General features: G+C 32.0%; 1 protein-coding gene across 1 annotated transcript; it reads right to left on the bottom strand.

Annotated features, from left to right (window-relative positions):
- Window positions 1-1,202: 1,202 nt before the first annotated feature.
- Window positions 1,203-19,576, bottom strand: LOC145964194 (uncharacterized). The gene is made up of 9 exons (XM_083086664.1): window positions 19,433-19,576; window positions 12,780-12,899; window positions 12,545-12,662; window positions 10,837-11,098; window positions 10,208-10,324; window positions 10,052-10,142; window positions 1,728-1,873; window positions 1,425-1,557; window positions 1,203-1,328 (listed from the first exon to the last, which is right to left on the bottom strand). Exons 1-9 carry the CDS (start codon window positions 19,574-19,576, stop codon window positions 1,275-1,277), a joined length of 1,185 nt encoding a protein of 394 aa, XP_082942790.1. The 3' UTR covers window positions 1,203-1,274.
- Between the last annotated feature and the right edge of the window lie 1,225 nt (window positions 19,577-20,801).

Below are 20,801 nucleotides of genomic sequence, written 5' to 3'. Positions count from 1 at the left end.
CGGTCATTTTTCGGCGCGGTATTGCGATATATCGCACGCCATCATCATGTCTCGGAGAGCGATCCGCCCATCGCTTCGCCGCGCGCCTAGTATAGGATTACAGTGGGACGACTCTCGTCGCCGCGCGCTTCTACTCACGCAGATTGGCCGATATTCTTTATTTAATTTTTCGTTAATTATTGCGAATATCACAAAGCAGTACAAGTCCTTCCTTCTTAATTTGAGCCAATCTACCTCCTTACTTCGTATGGGCTAAAATCTCCATGACACCCTGTATATTAGAAATATAAAAATTTGTATAATTATTTAAATAAACAATTAAAATATGTTTAAAAAATATAAGAAAGCTTAAAGTAACAGTTTTTTAGAAATCTTTTCTGTTATTTTTATAAAATTAAATATATGTAACATCCTTCACGAGAACTATATATATGTATTAATATATACAGGGTATGCCATTTTAACTTTCAGGTCAAAATATCTTAATTTCATGAGATTTTAGAAAAAAATGTTTTAGACAAAAGTTGTATGGTTTCAAGAGGGATATAAAATAGTGGCTAGTCATATTTGAAAGATCACATAAAGGTCACATTCAATTTTTTAAACAGAAACCTCTATTTTTTTATTTTACGTATTCTTGTAGCTTACCTCGAGAGCTTTCCATAACATTATAATAAAATATTATTTCATTGAGTACTTTTCGAGTTATAAGGAAATAATTTCTAAAATTCCTTGAAATAATTTTTTAATTTTACATAAACCACAAAATATATATCTAGTAAAATATTCATTTTTCGGTTATCTTACCTTAATACTTTTATGTACAAAATAATGAGAGGAATCAATTTTGCCATAAACAATTACATATTTTTTCTTAATAACAACAATATGTTTTCTTCCCTATAAGAATATGCAATGAAAAATGAGGGTTTCCATTTAAGAATTTGAAGGTAATGTTCACGTGACTTTCAAATGACTATCCAAGGTCAAATAATTGCCACTATCTTATGCTCCCCTTGAAACTATACAACTTTTGTCTGAAACATTTTTTTCTAAAATCTTGTGAAATTAAGATATTTTGACCTGAAAGTTAAAATGGGACTCTGTATATTGCATGCATTATCTTATTTACTAAAATTTACAATGCAAAAGAATAAATATATATTTGTTATTGACAGTAAAATAATTATTTATTTTTTCGTTTAATTGCTTTCGAGTAATATGTGACTCAGTAACATAATTACATAATTGCATAATTTGATGCATATTTTGTATCATTGTCGCACAGAATACATGACTGTAAAATAGGATAAAGATGTGTTTGCTAGCTGTAATGAAAAATGATTGAACTATAGTTTTTTTTCAATTTTTTTCAAATTTATAACATTCAATTTGATATATAAAATTTATGTATAAAATTTTACCGAGGCAAAACATTGAATGGATGCTATAAATAATCCACCAATATTCAGACCAAAAGTTTTGTTGCTTCTCTGTATGAGAATCAATATCAGCTTTTGTATCTCTAGCGGAGTTATATACCATTGAATTTTATATCTACATGTAACATTGATACATAATAAATTAATAACCTGAGAAATATAAGAATTTTTCATTTTAAGTAATTTTCAGCATATGAATATATTTGTTGTACATATTAATTTTCATTTTTACTATTAAATTCGTAAAACGATATCACATATATTATAAATTACAATATTTCTTACGCAGCAACATATATATAATTATAGTGATCTGTAATTTCTTGTCCGACTAAGTTTGCTACGAACATGTATAAAAGACTAATACATGCAGCTATAAAGGATATTAAAAGTTCGTCAATATTACATGTTGATGATGCGATCTGAAAAAACTAACAGACAATTTGAGATATATTCTTTTTCCTTCGCTAAAAATCCATTTAGAAAATTTACGATATACAATAAAGTTTGTTACTTTTAGGAAAGCGGCAGGTTGGACTGAATAATAATCTTAGTTATTATTACACGGACTATTTACTAGATTCGGCACTGCTCGTATCAAGTACAATTTAGAAAAGTAATAGAAGAAAGACTTGAATGATAAGCTAGCGTGCACTCGCGTGACTTGCCGGAAAGAAAAGGCAGAAAGTATATAAAGTAACTAGATTAGTAACAATAAGGAAACTAGACTTCCATTTAGCGTCATATAATCATAACATATAATCTAGGCATGAACACAAGCACACATAGATCTACTACTCTACAGTTACAAAATTAAATTTATTTAATTACAAATTAGTTTCAAATTACAAGTATATTTATGAATAAAAGTGCTTGTACTAAAATAGCAAAAGATATAATTATATATTATAACATATAACATCTTATTTGTATGCTATTTTATTACATATATGTATATAATGACAAATTCGCAATTAAATGTCAATTGTCAATCTTTACATAAATATGTATCCTATAATTTTATTTTAAACCGATTTTAAATTATAGTTGTATAAAACGCAACACAAGACAATATTCGCAAAAATATTATCTTGTCTTGAATGAAAATTTAATTTGTCACACACACACACACACATTTCTTTTTCATTGTTCTTTTAAAATAGCAGTTGCATGCAGTGAAGCCAGTATGCAGAATTACATATATACATATATGTATAATCAGAGAATCATGTACGTATGGTGTCAATAGTCAATTGTATATTACTTTATTATATTCTTTTTTATTATATTGTTTCTAAATTTTTTAATATAAATGTTTTTATTTATTAAATAAAGATTTTAAATTTGTATAATACAGGGAATATATGGCAGGGAAATTTTGACAGTCCCGAAGTGTGAAGGTAGATTAGCTCAAATTAAGAAGAAAGCTACTATACTATTTTGCGATATTCGCAATAATTAACGAAAAATTAATTAAAGAAGATCGACCAATGCGCGTGGTTCGAAGCACACGACGGCGAAGGCGGTCTGACTGTAATATAATGGGGGCGCGCGGCGAAGCGGTGATTGGGGAGGGGAGGAGCCTTCGCCACGCGCTTACACACTCATCGCTCCTTCCCCAATCACCGCTTCGCCACGCGCCGCCATTATGTTACAGTCAGACCGCCTTCGCCGTCGTGTGCTTCTAGCCACGAGCATTGGCCGATCTTCTTTAATTAATTTTTCGTTAATTATTGCGAATATCGCAAAATAGTATAGTACCTTCCTTCTTAATTTGAGCCAATCTATCTTCTTACTTCGTGAAGGTCAAAAATTGCCTGACACCCTGTATAGTGTGATTTCTTTCTCATCTAATATACAAATACATATATCACTCGACGCGGCGTTACCAAGTAGCTTATCCAGAATTTCACGTTAAGTAAATTTTCGATTAAGATATTTATATTTAAGATATTTAAGATATTTTAATAAACTAAAGCCATAATAAAAAATCTAACTACACTTTTATTGTGAATATAAGCTTTCGATTTTTTTTTATTGTGAATATAAGCTTTCGATTTAATGTGAATATAAGCTTTCGATTGCGACCAGTTTGAATAAAATCGGTGCAGTCAATCCTGAGAAATGATGATCGAATATCAGAATTGTAACATTTTTTGTTCTTCTTTTTCTTTTCTAGGTTCAGACTCACATACATATACTCGCACGCACGCACGCAAAGCGAGTTTGTCCCTCAAGCGGCGTTCACATTATGCATATACGCTACTTATTGCTTCGATATGCAAAATGCTTTAAGAGACAAAATCATATGCGTGCATACGTGTGATATGTTTATATATATATATATATATATATATATATATATATATTTATATATATATACAGGGTGATTCTAAATAACTTTATGTTTTTGCAAAAACATAATCTTGACCGAATTCTAAGACGATTTTTTCTTTGGCAAAATTTCGTCCGAAGCTTAGTTTTTGAATTATTAAAGGAAGTAGTTAACGTATGACGGGTCGAATACAAGAGGCAGGCAAGGGTGGCGCGATTCACCGTCAGACGCGGGTGCTTACGCGGGGCGCCTGCTGCAATCAGCTGGTCGCTATACACATACAGACACACATGCGAACACATACATTCTCTCTCTGTCTGTCTGTCTGTCTGTCTGTCTGTCTCTCTCTCTCTCTCTCTCTCTCTCTCTCTCTCTCTCTCCCTCTCTCTCTCATTCGCTCACTCACCTGTAATTTTTTTTTTTTTTTTTTTTTACGAGAGGGGAAAATGCATTTTATGCATACCTACCGGTCGATCCAGTGAGTTATGTGGGACTCGAATACCAAGTCGAATTACCAACTCGGTACTCCCTACCCACTAAAAACCCCTCTCTTTTCACGAATTTCCTTTGACACACTGTCCCTCTGACTTCCCGAGATCTGTTTTCACATAACGTCAAAAAATAGTTATTATTACCTTGTTCGATGACTTTTGATGTATTGCTGTAATTGCTTGAAGGACAAATGATTTTTCCGATAGATCGTACGTTCTCAAATTTAACGTAGATATCACGTTGCAAAAGACAAGAAATCTACACTAAATTATTAACTGAAAGTTTTTCTTCTTTCATGAACTGTATTCTTTTATAAACTTTAACGTAATCACATTTATTTACTCACTCGATGAGACGAGAAATTTACTAATGACTCTATCACTAATCACTATTAATCACTGTCGAATAATAACTGTTGGCGATTAAAAATCACTCGATGAAAGAAACACGCGCGGACACGTTACTACACGACGCGACGACGCGACAATGCGACGATTACTCGGCGACTGCAAGCAGTTTTTTGTCATGGTAGGTTGCGGTAGGTTAAGGTACTACTGGCGTTATCGAACGCGATCATGTGTTCGATTGAAGAATGCGGTAAACATAATAAACATTTAACATATTAATATTATCATTATCATGAATGTGTGTGATATCCATACATCGTATGATATCTATTTAAAAATTAATTAGATTAAATAAGTGTTTTTAAAATATTTATAACTTTTACTATTATCATATAAAATATTAATATTAAATATTTATTTAAGATAATAGTAAAAGTAATAAATATTTTAAAAACACTTATTTAATCTAATTAATTTTTAAGTTGATATCATACGATGTATGGATATCACACACATCCATGATAATAATAATATTAATATGTTAAATGTTTATTATGTTTACCGCATTCTTCAATCGAACACATGATCGCGTTCGATAGCACCAGTAGTACCTTAACCTATCGCAACCTACCATGACAAAAAACTGCTTGCAGTCGCCGAGTAATTATCGTCGCATTGTCGCTTCGTCGCGTCGTGTAGTAACGTGTCCGCGCGTGTTTCTTTCATCGAGTGATTTTTAATCGCCAACAGTTATTATTCGACAGTGTTTAATAGTGATTAGTGATAGAGTCATTAGTAAATTTCTCGTCTCATCGAGTGAGTAAATAAATGTGATTACGTTAAAGTTTATAAAAGAATACAGTTCATGAAAGAAGAAAAACTTTCTGTTAATAATTTAGTGTGGATTTCTTGTCTTTTGCAACGTGATATCTACGTTAAATTTGAGAACGTACGATCTATCGGAAAATTCATTTCTCCTTCAAGCAATTACAGCAATACATCAAAAGTCATCGAACAAGGTAATAATAACTATTTTTTAACGTTATGTGAAAACAGATCTCGGAAAGTCAGAGGGACAGTGTGTCAAAGGAAATTCGTGAAAAGAGAGGGGTTTTTAGTGGGTAAGGAGTACCGAGTTGGTAATTCGACTTGGTATTCGAATCCCACATAACTCACTGGATCGACCGGTGGGTATGCATAAAATGCATTTTCCCCTCTCTTGTAAAAAAAAAAAAAAAAAAAAAACAGGTGAGTGAGCGAATGAGCGAGAGAGGGGGGGAGAGAGAGAGAGAAAGAGACAGACAGACAGACAGACAGAGAGAGAATGTATGTGTTCGCATGTGTTGTCTGTATGTGTATAGCGACCAGCTGATCGCAGCAGGCGCCCCGCGTAAGCACCCGCGTCTGACGGTGAATCGCGCCACCCTTGCCTGTCTCTTGTATTCGACCCGTCATACGTTAACTACTTCCTTTAATAATTCAAAAACTAAGCTTCGGACGAAATTTTGCCAAAGGAAAAATCGTCTTAGAATTCGGTCAAGATTATGGTTTTTGCAAAACCATAAAGTTATTTAGAATCACCCTGTATATATATATATATATATATATATATATATATATATATATACAGGGTGTTCGGAAATTCAATCGACAAATTTTCAGAGATTGTCGGGGGCACCATAAGAATCATTTTTTGCAAATGAACCTGGGGTCGGAAACGTGTCATTACATCGCTACGGCATACAGAGTGTTCGAAAGAGTTGAGACCTCGAAATATCACAAAAAATAGAAGTTTTACGAAAAATTGTTTCAAACAAAAGTTGTAGGGTGTAAAAAGGTCTATTTACTGGTGCCATGTATTTGACCTTGGCGTCGCCAAGGTCACGACAAGGCCACCTTGAATTTTTTAAATGGAACCCTCCACTTTTTATTGCATATTCTTGTAGCCCTTCAAAAATTCAAGGTAGCCTTGTCGTGACCTCGGCGACGCCATCCAAGGTCAAACACATGGCACCAGTAAATAAACCTTTTTACACCCTACAACTTTTGTTTGAAACAATTTTTTGTAAAACTTCTATTTTTTGTGATATTTCGAGGTCCCGACTCTTTCGAACACTCCGTATGCCGTAGCGATGTAATGACACGTTTTCGACCTCAGGTTCATTTGCAAAAAATGATTCTTATGGTGCCCCAACAATTTCTGAAAATTTGTCGATTGAATTTCCGAACACCTTGTATATGTGTGTACATACGTGTGAGAGATTAATTTATCATATTTTCAAAAACCATCCCTTCGGGGTGAAATTTAATATCTTAGAAACGGAGCCGTCAAAATATTTCTATTGTTAAATAAAAAAAAAGTAATTTCATATAGTAACAATTTCCAAAAACTATCCCTCATAGAAGCAATTTTCAAAAACTACTCCTTGAGGATGAAAAATAATAACTCGAAAATGATACGTCGCAGAAATATGGGACTTACGCCGTTAGGGCTCTGGCACATAAAAAAACGTATGCAGTGAAATGTAGTCAGAAAGCAAATTGACCAATCATGATTGAGTAATAAGGCAGCCATATTAAAATGTAAGAAAACGTAAGAATTCTGATTAGTCGATTTCCTTACCGACTACGTTTCACTTCTTACGTATTTTGACGTGTCAGGGTTTTGTGTCCTCAAGGTTTCTCCGAAGACTAATTTACCGTAGAATAACAATTTTTAAAAACCACCCTTTGGGAGTGAAATTTAATATTTCAGAAATGCAGTATCATAAAAATATAACACCTATGCCGTTAGATAAGACTTGTAAAAAGACTAATTCACAGTATAATAACAATTTTTAAAAACCACCCCTTGGGGGTGAAATCTAATATTTTAAGAACGATGTGCCACAAAAATATAAAACCTATGCCGTTAGATAAGACTGCTAAAAAAACTATTTTAAAATTTCGTATAGTAATAACCAAGTACATAAAAAATATTCCACCTTATATGCGATGAAATGCGTTTAATATATATATTTTTTGCAGAAAAGATATAAATTTTTATAAAAAGATGTGATATCTCTCTAAAAAAAACCTTACAAAGGTAAAAAAAATACGCCAAGTATATAAAAGTATTCTACCTTGTGTGCAACAAAATGTTTAATAAAAAAAGTCCTTAAAAATAATTTACAGTCATTTTCCCTCAAAAAATCATTTTTTTAAACAAATAAAACCTCAAAAAATAATTTTTCTAATAAACACTAAAAAATAAAATATCTAAACTAAATATAAAATCAATAATTATTATTAGCCAAGTACTTAAGAACAATTTATAAATTTGATGTAATATTTGCCGTGAAATATCAAATACGCAAATTTTAAATTGCACAGTCTTTAAATCGAAGTAAATAATGAAAACTTGACGTGCCCGGATCGTTTATATTATAAACATATTCTCAATAAAATGTAAAATTTTAAACATTATGTAACTAAATGTTTAATCTGTGTTTGATTAAACATTTTTCGATCCGCGAACATGCCAAGTGTTCATTACTTACTTCGATTTAAAGACAGTGCGATTTAAAATTTGCGTAAAACATTTTGTTTAATTATACATTATGTAAAAAATGTTTTATGGATTAAAAGAATCCTAATTCTCATTTAGTGAGTGTCGATTTTATAAACCAAGTTTCTCTGAATAAAAATAAAATGCGTTTTAACTTCTTAGGGAGAATTTATGTATAATATTTTTACAATGTAAGATTGATTTCACGGTAAATATATCAAATTTACAAATTGCTCTTAAGTACTTGGCTAATAGTAATTATTGTTTTCATATTTAGTTTTGATATTTTATTTTTTAGTGTTTTTTTAGAAAAATCATTTTTTGAGGTTTCATTTCTTTAGAAAAATGATTTTTTTTAGGGAAAATGACTGTAAATTATTTTTAAGGACTTTTTTATTAACATTTTGTTGCATAAGGTAGAGTATTTTTATGTACATGGCGTATTTTTTTACCTTTGTAAGGTTTTTCTTAGAGGGATTTTAGTCTTTATAAAAATCAATAATCTTGACAACTTTCGATTTGGTACTGTTTTGATAACTAAATTAAAAATCTTGTCTTGATTTTAATTCGAATATCGACATAAGAAACGAGATTAGCCTTGATATCGAAATCTCATTTTCAATAATTCTCAAAATATTACAGACACAATTCTATTTATAATTCCTCTATTATTTTATTTATAATTTTATCATATAATTCAGAAAAACATTTAGAAAAAGACATAAAACACATACATACATAAAATATTAGGTGTATAACTAAGTTCCCGCCGTTTTTTTACTTGAAAAATGCATTTATTTCAATAAGAAAATGAATTAATATATTAATCAAAATATAATCCATTGTTTTCTATGACTTTTTCCCATCTTTTTTACAAAAGTTGGATTCCGCGACGATAGAACGACTTGTTTTTTGAAGCAATCCATGATCGATGCATTTTTGGACTTCTGCGTAAATGGAGAAGTGTGTATCGGTGAGCGCGTGTTGCATTGATCGGAAAAGGGCCGATAATAATCCGATGGGGCCAAGTCTGGAGAATAGAGGTTGGTGCGGGAGAACTTCGCATTCGAGCTCCAATAGTTCTTTTACAATTCTTGCAACATGAGGTCGCGCGTTGTCATGCAAAAGAATCACTTTACGTCGATCACTGGTCTTTTTCGCATCAATTCATCATTCAATCGGTATAATTGTTGTTGATAGTGGTCAGCCGTGACTGTTTCAGAAATCAATCGATGAGCTTCAGCTGTAGTTTTATTTAAATCAAAGTAGTGAAGAAGTACATGTTGAAAAAACAACTTATCACATTTAATTTTAAATCGATTCACAAAATATCTCTTTTACAAAAAATGAATCTTTGCGCACTCAATTTTATTGACAAATGCCTAACTTCACTACATTTGCAGCTGGAGCCATTTAATTATTTATGAGCGGCGGGAACTTAATTATACTCCTAATATATATATCAAGATATATACATGTATTAAAATACATATGTGATACATAAAATTATAAAAATATTGTATCCTGAATCTTACATTACATTGTAATTATAAATGATTTACAACTATGTTTTAGGGGTATAATTAAATAAATTTTTAAATATTTAAATAATTAAATTATCTTAATTAATTATTTTAAAAATAATGGAGGAGAAATAAATAAGAGAGATGTTATTTATGTTATAATTATTTTAAATTTCATACTTTTTTATTGTGTGAATCATTAAATATTGTTGGCGTATGCGTGTGCGCGCGCGCGCGCGAGTGTATGTGTGTGTGTATGAGTTGAAAAGTGCGATTACAAGTATATTAATATCAAAACTAAGAAAGAATGTTATGTAACTCAGTAAATATATTTACTAATCAAAAAGAGAAAAAATTAAACTTACTCGAAAAATATTCAGGCTTAAAGTCATCACTCCAAATATTATTAAAAAGAAGAATGATATCTCAAATTTAGATACTAAATATGTACAGAACCTTTAAATGCAACAAATTATTATTGTGCATATTTTACACATATGTATTATAAAATAAATACTAACTCCATAGCTTTTCGATGAATATCTACAGCACTTTTTATGCTCATATAAATTAAATTCCTGTTCTGCAGGATAATATCTTGCGATATATGAATCATTATTGCGTTCTCGATACGGTAACTGTAAATAATTTAACTACTATAATTGTGAGATTATTTATCTATGTATATCTATGTATATAGTGACTTCTTAAATAATAATCGCAAAGTTATAGAATTACAATTTTGACGAAATAGTATTACAATAGTGGTAAAGCATATTTCAATAAAAAGAACATAGTATTTTCGTAATTACACAAAGATAAAACCAAAAAAATTTAAATAATGTAAAAATGATTTTTTTTCTTCTTATATTCTAATCTCATTATTACTTACATTACTTAACTATACATTACTTAAAGCTACTTTTTTAAAACAAAGCTAAACTTAGACATTAAATTTAGACATAATTATATGACCTTCTATGTATAAGTTATACAATAATTTCATTTTTTAATAGGTAGATTATTTAAATTTTGCATATAGTTATAATATATATTTTGCAGAATAAATCTTTAGATTTGTACCAAACAAGAATACAGAATTTTTTTATTTCAAATTTGTAATATTTTATTTTTATGTTTATTATTTTACCTGGCAATTGCAAACATTGCGCACATATATTGGAAATATGCGATCAGCGTTGTCCCTGTTGCTGCTACTGCAATAAACGCTATACAAACAGCTGCATTTATATGTAGTAACAGATAATAGAAATATTTTTCTTTATCAACAAAATATTCAATCGAAATCTGTAATTGATGTGATCGAGTTTTGTTTACGGATGAAATAATTTGCAAAATATCCGGCCATACTTGAGCGCTCGTGATAACGAACACACTGCAAACAATGAATACTAAATATTGTTATTCGCAAGCCATCATAAAATTTCTAATTCTCTAATTAAAATATTAAGTTACTTTATTATAAATGAATTGTAAAAGAAAATAATTGATACAAAATTTTTTTAAATTCAAATATCCATATACAGGGTGTTCGGAAATTCAATCGACAAATTTTCAGAGATTGTCGGGGGCACCATAAGAATCATTTTTTGCAAATGAACCTGGGGTCGGAAACGTGTCATTACATCGCTACGGCATACGGAGTGTTCGAAAGAGTCGGGACCTCGAAATATCACAAAAAATAGAAGTTTTACAAAAAATTGTTTCAAACAAAAGTTGTAGGGTGTAAAAAGGTCTATTTACTGGCGCTATGTGTTTGACCTTGGATGGCGTCGCCAAGGTCACGACAAGGCCACCTTGAATTTTTGAACTAGAACCCTCCACTTTTTATTCAGCCACCGATCTTGCCTTCATTGGCTGGATCAGGCACCGATCTTGCTTTCATCGGCTTGATCAGCCACCGATCTTGCCTTCATTGGCTGGATCAGGCACCGATCTTGCCTTCATCGGCTTGATCAGCCACCGATCTTGCCTTCATTGGCTGAATCAGGCACCGATTTTGCCAGTAAATAGACCTTTTTACACCCTACAACTTTTGTTTAAAACAATTTTTTGTAAAACTTCTATTTTTTGTGATATTTCGAGGTCCCGACTCTTTCGAACACTCCGTATGCCGTAGCGATGTAATGACACGTTTTGGACCCCAGGTTCATTTGCAAAAAATGATTCTTATGGTGCCCCCAACAATCTCTGAAAATTTGTCGATTGAATTTCCGAACACCCTGTATATGTATGTGTATGTGTGTATTTGTATGATAATCATATTTAATTTCTTTTTAATATATATACAATGCGCGCGCGCGCATACACACACACACACACATGCTTGCGCGCGTGTCTGTGTGTGTACAAAAATTATTGTATATTTAAAATACATGCATTATAATTTATTGTTTTCAACTATTACATTATATTTAATTTTTACGACTGATTAAATATAAGTGGTTAAATTCAATTAACATTGACGTTAAAAATTAGAAGTGCATTATACATTCAGTTATTATAAATATTTCGATACGATAATTATATTTAACGATTATTAATTCATCTTTCAGTTTTGTAATTATATGTTTAAAGTATATTAAAAAAATTTTTCTTCCTCAATGGAGAGGAAACAATTGAAGAAGATAATTATAAAATAAAAGAATAAAAGTATTTTAATTTCGAAAATATTATTTGCCTAGTGAATAATTCTGTACTGTATTATATTTATATCTCTAAATTTATATATTAATTTAATACTTTGGAGAATTTACAGGAATTTTTTTATAAAGAAATTTCCAACAGCAAATTTATCAAAAATGAAAAGTGGAAAAATTAAAAAAGTTATTACTTACTTGTCAATATAGCCGTGTAATATTTTGCGTTTCTTCCGTATCTTTCTATGATGGCAATTTCATTACTATCTTTCAAATCGTTAAAGATACGTTGAAGCTGTTCCATTAAATCTTTCACCTATTTCAATGAATCTTCATCATTTATAGCAGTAAGTACGAAAATATTAATGGATATAAGATGCTGTATATTAGGAGCATTTATATTCAAACAAATGAAAATAGATAATCAACTTACAGTCTCACTATTAATGCAAAATGAATGATATTTTATTATTATGCAAATGAAACCAAATGCAAAAGATAATACTTCAAGGACGAAATTTGTAGTACATTTTGAAGTTACAAATGTTGTAAACTGTAATAAAATGAATTTTTATATAAAAATTGGGAACTTTTCTACGGGGAGAGCATTTCTTTATTAATATAAATTAGTTTTACATTTTTATAATTACATTACATCTATATACATATATATATATATGTATATATACATATATATATATATGTATATATATATATATATATATATATATATATATACACAGGGTGTCATGAAAGTGATCATTATTTAAAAAAATTAAGGTAGATTGGCTCAAAGTTAGAAGAAAAGTCTTGTACAGTTATGCAATATTCGCAATAATTAACGAGAAATAAATTAAAGAAAATCGGCCAATGCGCGTGGCTAGAAGTGCGTGGCGGTGAAGGCGGTCTCACTGTAACATAATGGCGGCGCGCGGCGAAGCAGTGATTGGAGAGGGGAAGAGCCTTCGCCGCGCGCCTACACACTCATCGCTCCTCGATTATTTTGTCGATACCTTGACAACGGTTGAATTTTCGAAAAAAACTGATACAAAAGTTATTAAGCTCATTGAGTACTATCGATAGAGTGACTACAAAGTACCCCTTTCCATTAAAAAAAAATTTTTTTTTAATTCTTGATGTGAAAAACGGACATTCAAGGTTATTCAAGGTCATCAAAGTATGTGCCCCTACTTATTCTACAATTTTCATAATGGATGTCTTCTACCCATCTCTTACCGTTTTCGAGAAAAACACGGTGGACGTTTTATCAGACTCACTCTGTATATAGATACATTTATAATGTTACGTCCGGTGGACACCACGATTCTTTTCTTTCCTCGAAACGATTTCGTGGAAGAAAGAAATCAAGGATCGACTTGCATTTGGAATGTAAATCGATTCTTCTTAGGAATAATGATAACGCGTAGAAGAACGCAACCTAATCCGCGTGTATCGCTATTAAACTTTAACAAATCTAATTCAGGGAATGGCCAGTCGAGATAGCGTTAACGAAACTCTAAATAAATTCGTGAATTATGAGATGAAAAATTGTTATGAGAAACTCTAACTGTCCCGTATCTATTGGTACGGCTTTATGTTCGAAGCCTCTCTATCTAAAGAAATTTTAAAATAAAGATCTCGGGTTCTCGGGAAGATTGTCAAAATCTAAACATACAGCAATATTCTTGAAATTGATAGTGCACGTGCGATCGTTCGACAAGCCACCCTCGAGCGTTCTCCGAATCGCCAAATCATCAAGCGATAAGATAATCAGCTCACTCCCACTTTCTACTGGATGGAGCTAAGTCTCGAGCCAATGGGCTTAACCAATAAAAATCTTAAGAAACGCCTCTCCTCCCAAAAATCAGCCTCCTTGTCCTTAAGAAGGGAGTATTAAAATTATTACAAAAGATTCCCACCATCCAGTAAGGAGGAGGAGTAATAACTTTAAAATGCAAGCGCAAGGCGCGACGCGCGCTATTAACACTCCAGTTGACAGTTCAGTACGCTAATTCTTCCAACGAGCAGCAGTGCAGTTGACAGTTCAGTTCACAGCTCCAGTCAAGATTCAGTCATTCAATTTTAAAATTATATAGCCTCGGGGATCCTTTTTTTTCTTGCATTATGCAATTGAGTTATTCATCTGTTTTATATCACAGTGAAAATGATTTTGTTAACATTTAATTGTGCATCGTGTGAATTTTCTGATGAACATCTCCATTACCCAGCTCTTCATGTTATAAATCTCCGACCTCAGCCATTGCAATTTTATGGACGCACTCATTTTTGTGATGCCAACGATTTGTGAGTAAAATTGAGTAATTTTCATTTTCTCCCTTTCCCATATCTTACTATCTCATAATTTAAAATCTATGTCTGACAAATAATTTTAAACGGTTTAATAACCATTAAATTTTTACTAATTACTATCAATCAATCAATCCTTGTCTCACCTCTCCTCCAGTCTCATTCCTTGTTCTTCCTGTTCGCCGAGAATCTCCGCAAGGCGATTCGCGAACAATTCCCCGTTCGCCGGGAATCTCCGCAAGGCGATTCGCGAACAATTCCTCGTTCGCCGGGAATCTCCGTAAGGCGATTCGCGAACAATTCCTTATTTCTCTTTATTAGCTCTTTCTGATTTATTTACCGAGAATTTATATTGTTTTCTATCATTATATCTCGTTTCAGCCTTCTTTATATATATATATCTTTTCATTTCTATTTTTTTCTTGATTCCCTTTCGTTTTCTTTTAATTTCCCATCCTCATATTATTATTATTATTATTATCTTTTCCTTTCTCTTCATATTATTTTCCTTTGAATTATCATTACTTTTGGGAGAAATCGTTGAAATAGATGAATAATTTTCGAACTTAGACTTGGCGAATCTCTTATCTTAATTTTATTATTGTATTTTAATTTAGACCTGTGTTTCAGCGAATTTAGAAAATTTTAATTCTAACTATAACACATATGCGCAAGCGACGAATTCTATACTTCTTCTAATGAGTAAGCGTTATTCATATTTTTATTACACATTCACTTTTTATTTTGTTTTTTTTCTTATATTATATTAATTATATGTATATTGTATTAACCAGTCAGAATTTAATTCTTAACGTAAATTCTTCCCTGTATATTCTGACTGATAACCTCCGAACGATTGTAACACCCGCGAGAATATATACATACACACACAGATACCCACTCACGCATACCTACAACTGCTAAGATGTATTTTTCTTTCATTATTTTTTTTATAATATATGTATTTTTAATTTAATGTATAATTTAATTATTTAAACCGTTCTCTTCCCTAAATCCTGAGATCGCACTAGGTCCCATCCCGCGTAACAAGGATTAAATTCCTTTACCGAAAAGGGGCCATCGAACGAATAGGCTTAAAAACGCAGCGTTAAAGAGACCTTTGGTCGCTGACCTGTGTCAGGCCCTTCACATTCGTTCGACCCGATCCATACACACGCCCGAATAAAGTGTGTCACAGGGTAAGTAAGTTGCGTCCTTCTATACGGCCCATCCATTCCAGGGTCTGGACGTAACAATAACATATATATTGATATTTATTTTTGGATAGATTCATATATAGATACATATATGACGGAATTCGCCATCGAGAAAGAAATTAATCGTTTGCGGTTAATTTATGGTGCTCTGGAGCTCCTCGCAAAAGCTAGAGGAGATCCGGCTATAGTAGTCTGCGCCTTTTGACCGATAAGCTGTGACTCGTGGGATCTGTGCCGCGGCCTTATATACTGCCTTAGATGGAATCCCACTCTCGGGTTAGGTGCTTTCCTTTTTGCCACCTAGCGGCGAGGCGCAAAGTTCGTGGAAGTATATGAATATCCATTGGATATTTTTGTTAGCTACTTGAATATACACTCACACGCAAAAAACGGGCCACTAAATTTTAGCAAAATTTTTTAACATCCTTCAATAACAACAAATCAGTAAAAAATCACCGTATTGAGATTAAAAAGAGCTCAAGTTAAACAGTCTTCTTAAAAACCAAAAAAACCAAATTTTAGTTACAAAAAATGTTTTACAAAATGCTGAAGATAGACTTTGAGAAATAGAAAACAAAATTTTTTTTTAAACTGCTGCATTGTTCAGGAGAATCGGCTGGTGCAAACATGGGTAAAACTTTAGAAACAGACACCAGGGTCGAATCATCTTGGCTTTGACATATGTTGTCAAGGTCACTATCCTGAGTAACATTCAAAAGATTTTAGCCGTCGCTCGATGTTTATTAAAAAGTTATTAACAAAAGAACTTCCAGAAATTATATGCAATATCCCAGACAGCACACAAATATTCGAAGGACATCCATAAGACGACCGTTAAGGATATTGAGGATATCCACAGATGATCCGTTTTACGTTCTTCGGACATTTAATGGATGTCCGTGGTATATCTGTTTATGAAATTGGTGGACATACTTTAATCCCTAAATGATAATATAATTTATCTATTTCATATAAAATTTTACATAAAAATTTCATATAAAAATTTTATATATAAAATTTGTAATTAGCAATTTATAATAAACACATTTTATAATTTATACTTGCACATTGCACTTTACATTTTAAATAGGTAATGAATGGATTATTTTCGTTTATTCGCCGGACATTTACTGGTCCGACTTATAAAATCAATTTAATATCTGAAACTCGTGCATTTAGATCAGAAATTAAATTGAACAGTATATTTTTAATCTTATTTGTTACCTTTTGCAAACTTTATATAATTCTTATAACTAAAACTTAAATACACGAGAAAGATAGTGCATCGCACGTCGCGTAGTGGTAAATGAACGAACTAACACATCCTTGCGTGCTCGCGCGAAACTTTGACGTCCAAGACCGGACATCTTGTAGACGTCTGAATATTGGCCGGATGTCTCAAATCGGATGTACGATGGACGTACATTTGTCCATGGACGTAAAATGGACATAAAATGAATGTCCATAGGATGTCCTGTGCTGTCTGGGTATGCGACTATACGAATTCCTAAGCAATGTTGATTTGACTTCTAAGAAGGTCAAGGTTATTTTAACTTTCTATGCAATGCGAGGTCCACCTTACACCACTTCTGAGTCAGTGCGAAACGAGGTCTATGGTTCCTCGCTTCGCATGGAAAGTTACAAACCCATGTGGAACCATACAATAATAGACCTCGTTTCGCGCTGACTCAGGGGTGGTGTGCGGTGGACCTTGCTTCGCATGGAAAGTTGCAAACCCATGTGGAACCATACAATATAGACCTTGTTTCGCGCTGACTCAGGGGTGGTGTGAGGTAGACCTCGTTTCGCATAGAAAGTTGCAAATCCATGTGGAATCATACAATAATAGACTTCGTTTCGCGCTGACTCAGAGGTTAAGTTAGGTGGTGTGGGATGGACCTCGCTTTACATAGAAAGTTAAAATAACCTTGACCTTCTTAGAAGTCAAATCAACATTGCTTGGGAATTCGTATAGTCGCATGTTGTATATACGCTTTTGTTAATAACTTTTTAATAAATAACGAGCGACAGCTAAAATCTTTTGAATGTTACTCAGGACAAGTTACTCAATGTCAAGGTCAAGACGATTCGACCCTGATGTCTTTTTCTAAAGTTTTACCCAAACATGTTTTTAAGCTTATTTATTTCTTAACAAATCCATATTTTAATAAATTTACTTTTAATAATAATTATTTATTATAATTAGAAATAGTTATTATTTATAATAAATAATTAATTTTTTAAGTATGTCATTATACGTTTCATGTTTTCTACCGCATTCGCAATGCGAAGGTTTTAGCCGATCGTTCGTCTTATCTCGCGTCAATCACGCGCCACGCGCAAGTCGTTTGTTAGATGTCGCGTGTCGCGTTTCTGGCAACATAACTCTTGTGGTCGCGCAGTCTCCGCGGTCCGTCGCTTCGCGTCGAGTCATGTGTTGTTTGCATTCGCGTTTCTTTGAAAGTAATTTTTGGTATCGATAAATCAATAGTGAGTGAATAAACAGTAAACTCGTTATCGTGTAATCTATATTGTGTCAATCGAGTGTGAGATTAATAATCGAAAAAATTTCGATGTGTCGCGCATCTCTAGCAATCATAACCGTGCAGCAGATAACAACAATACATAGCATGAAGATTCGCTACGCTGCTACAAGGTTAGTGAGCAAGTGAGTAAGCAGGTGAGTGAGTGAGTGAGTGACCGAGAGAGTGTGAGTGAGAGACTGAATGAGAGAGTGTATGAGTGTTGCGTAAAAGAGAGAAAGAGAGCGAGAAAAAAGTGCGTGCGTGTGTATGAATGTCTGTCCCTCCTACCCTCCCTCTCTCTCTCTCTTTCTCTCTCTCTCTTACGCACACACTCCGCCATACACACATCGCGTGTAGCAATCAGCTGATTGCAACGTCGGACGGCCGGCGATCCGGAACAACTTTTCATTATTAAAATAACGTTATTTTAAGGAACACGTATTTCTGACGTAATTCTAAGACATTTTCTTCTTTACCAAAATTTTATTTAAAGCATAATTTTATGTTATAAGATAAAATAGTTAGCGACTCATGCGGTGATAATCACCCGTCGGGCGGTCAGCTGCGCCCGCGCTCGCGGCACGCCGCGCCGCTCCTGCCTGCCTTCTGTACCCGACGCGTGATTTACTAACTATTTTTGCTCATAATTCAAAAACTACGCTTCAAATCAAATTTTGGTAAAGGAAAAATTGTCTTAGAATGGTGTCAGGAATACGTCATTTTAAAGACATAACGTTTTTCAGGATCGCCCTGTATATATATATATATATATATATATATATATATATATATACATATACGCGTATATACCCTTACAGAATATAATATTTTAAAATATTTATTGCACTATTTTATATGTTTGTGTAATTTTTAATTAAATTTGATATACATATACATATATATATATATATATATATATATATATATATATATATATATGTATATAATTTACGTATGTATATTTATGTATGTATATAATTTTTATGTATGAATATGCATATACGTAAATATATATATGTTTGCATGTTTATGTATACTTGAAAGATAATAAAGGTTATCAGAATACTAAAAAAGAAGATGAATTGAAGTCGAGCAAATTTCGATTTTTGATAAGGCCATAGACCAACTATAAGCAAAAGAGCACGATTGAGACTAAAATACTGATCTTCGATACTGATCATTTTCCCACTAGTATCAACACAAGTGACAGAGTTTTTGCTGATATAGCTTCTCTTTTAAGTCTAAATTATAATCATTTAAATGTTCTCTCAAAGTTCTTTTTTATGAAAAAGAGGTTTAGAGAGAAAATGTTTTACAACTTAACTTCTGTAATTTAGCTATAATTGTATACACTGCATAAGACTGCATAAGACAAAATATATATATATATATATATATATATATATATATATATATATGTATATTCACACAATTTAACATCGTTTCATCAAGATATCGCCCTATTAAGTAATCGATTTAATACGAAAAAATTATACACATGTTTTATTTCTCACGGAATAACAGATGTGAACGAAGTCTTGGGGGTGTGAAAACTGCGCAAGCGTAGTCATCGTTTTTCGTCGACACAACCGTGTGTTCAGTCTAATGTGACATTCGGAAGTTACACCTCATCTTTCATGGTAAATATATTTTACAATCACATTACTTAAAATTATTGTATGTATAATATTATTTTTTTCGAAAAATATGATTTAATATAAGATTTTTATATTCTTTAATACTTACTTTATAGTCTGTTATTCTAAAAAAATTAAAATTAAATATACACTTACACACACACACACACACACACACACACACACACATATATATATATATATATAAAATTAAATAATATATGCAAGGAAATACATGATTCTCATCAAAAAAAGGTATCATATAGTTAACATACATAGTTAATTTTTTAAAAATAATAAAGAAAAAAATTTGTGACAGATATAATATTATTTTGAACTTTCTAATATATTTTAATTTTTTGTTTTAATATTTATATTTCTACATTTTATATATATGTATATATATATATATATATATATACACACACACACACACACACACACACACACACACACATATATATATATATATATATACAGGATGCAATCTCTTCTGAAAAAAAAAAAAACAAGAGTAGATTTCGTTAAATCGAACTAAAAAGTTATTTACCATTTTGAAGTGCACCACGTAAAATTTCGCGCTCTAGCCGTGTGGCCGATCCTTTTTAATTAATATCTCGAATTTTACGTGGTGCATTTCAAAATGGTATATGACTTTTTAGTTCGATTTAACGAGTTCTACTTATGCTTTTTTTTGGGGGGGGGGGGAGAAATTGCACAGTGTATATATCCTGCGCTTTATAAATTATATTCAAATATATATATATAC

Source organism: Camponotus vicinus, unplaced genomic scaffold (assembly GCF_025532165.1).
Source record: "Camponotus vicinus isolate PSW18456_S1 unplaced genomic scaffold, iyCamVici1.0 SCAF_13, whole genome shotgun sequence".
Taxonomy (NCBI): Eukaryota; Metazoa; Arthropoda; class Insecta; order Hymenoptera; family Formicidae; genus Camponotus; species Camponotus vicinus.
The sequence above is the reverse complement of the archived record's forward strand: the minus strand, read 5'-3'. Positions and strand labels throughout refer to the sequence as shown.

Bases quoted from the DNA above. Each gene is read 5' to 3' on its own strand.
- LOC145964194 (XM_083086664.1), bottom strand. From the start codon at position 19,576: ATGATCAGTATCGAAGATCAGTATTTTAGTCTCAATCGTGCTCTTTTG. The intron at 12,663-12,779 runs GTAAGTTGATTA...TCATTGAAATAG, and splicing joins TTTGCATTAATAGTGAGACT to GTGAAAGATTTAATGGAACA. The intron at 11,099-12,544 runs GTAAGTAATAAC...AACAATATTTAG, and splicing joins TTACACGGCTATATTGACAA to TATTCATTGTTTGCAGTGTG.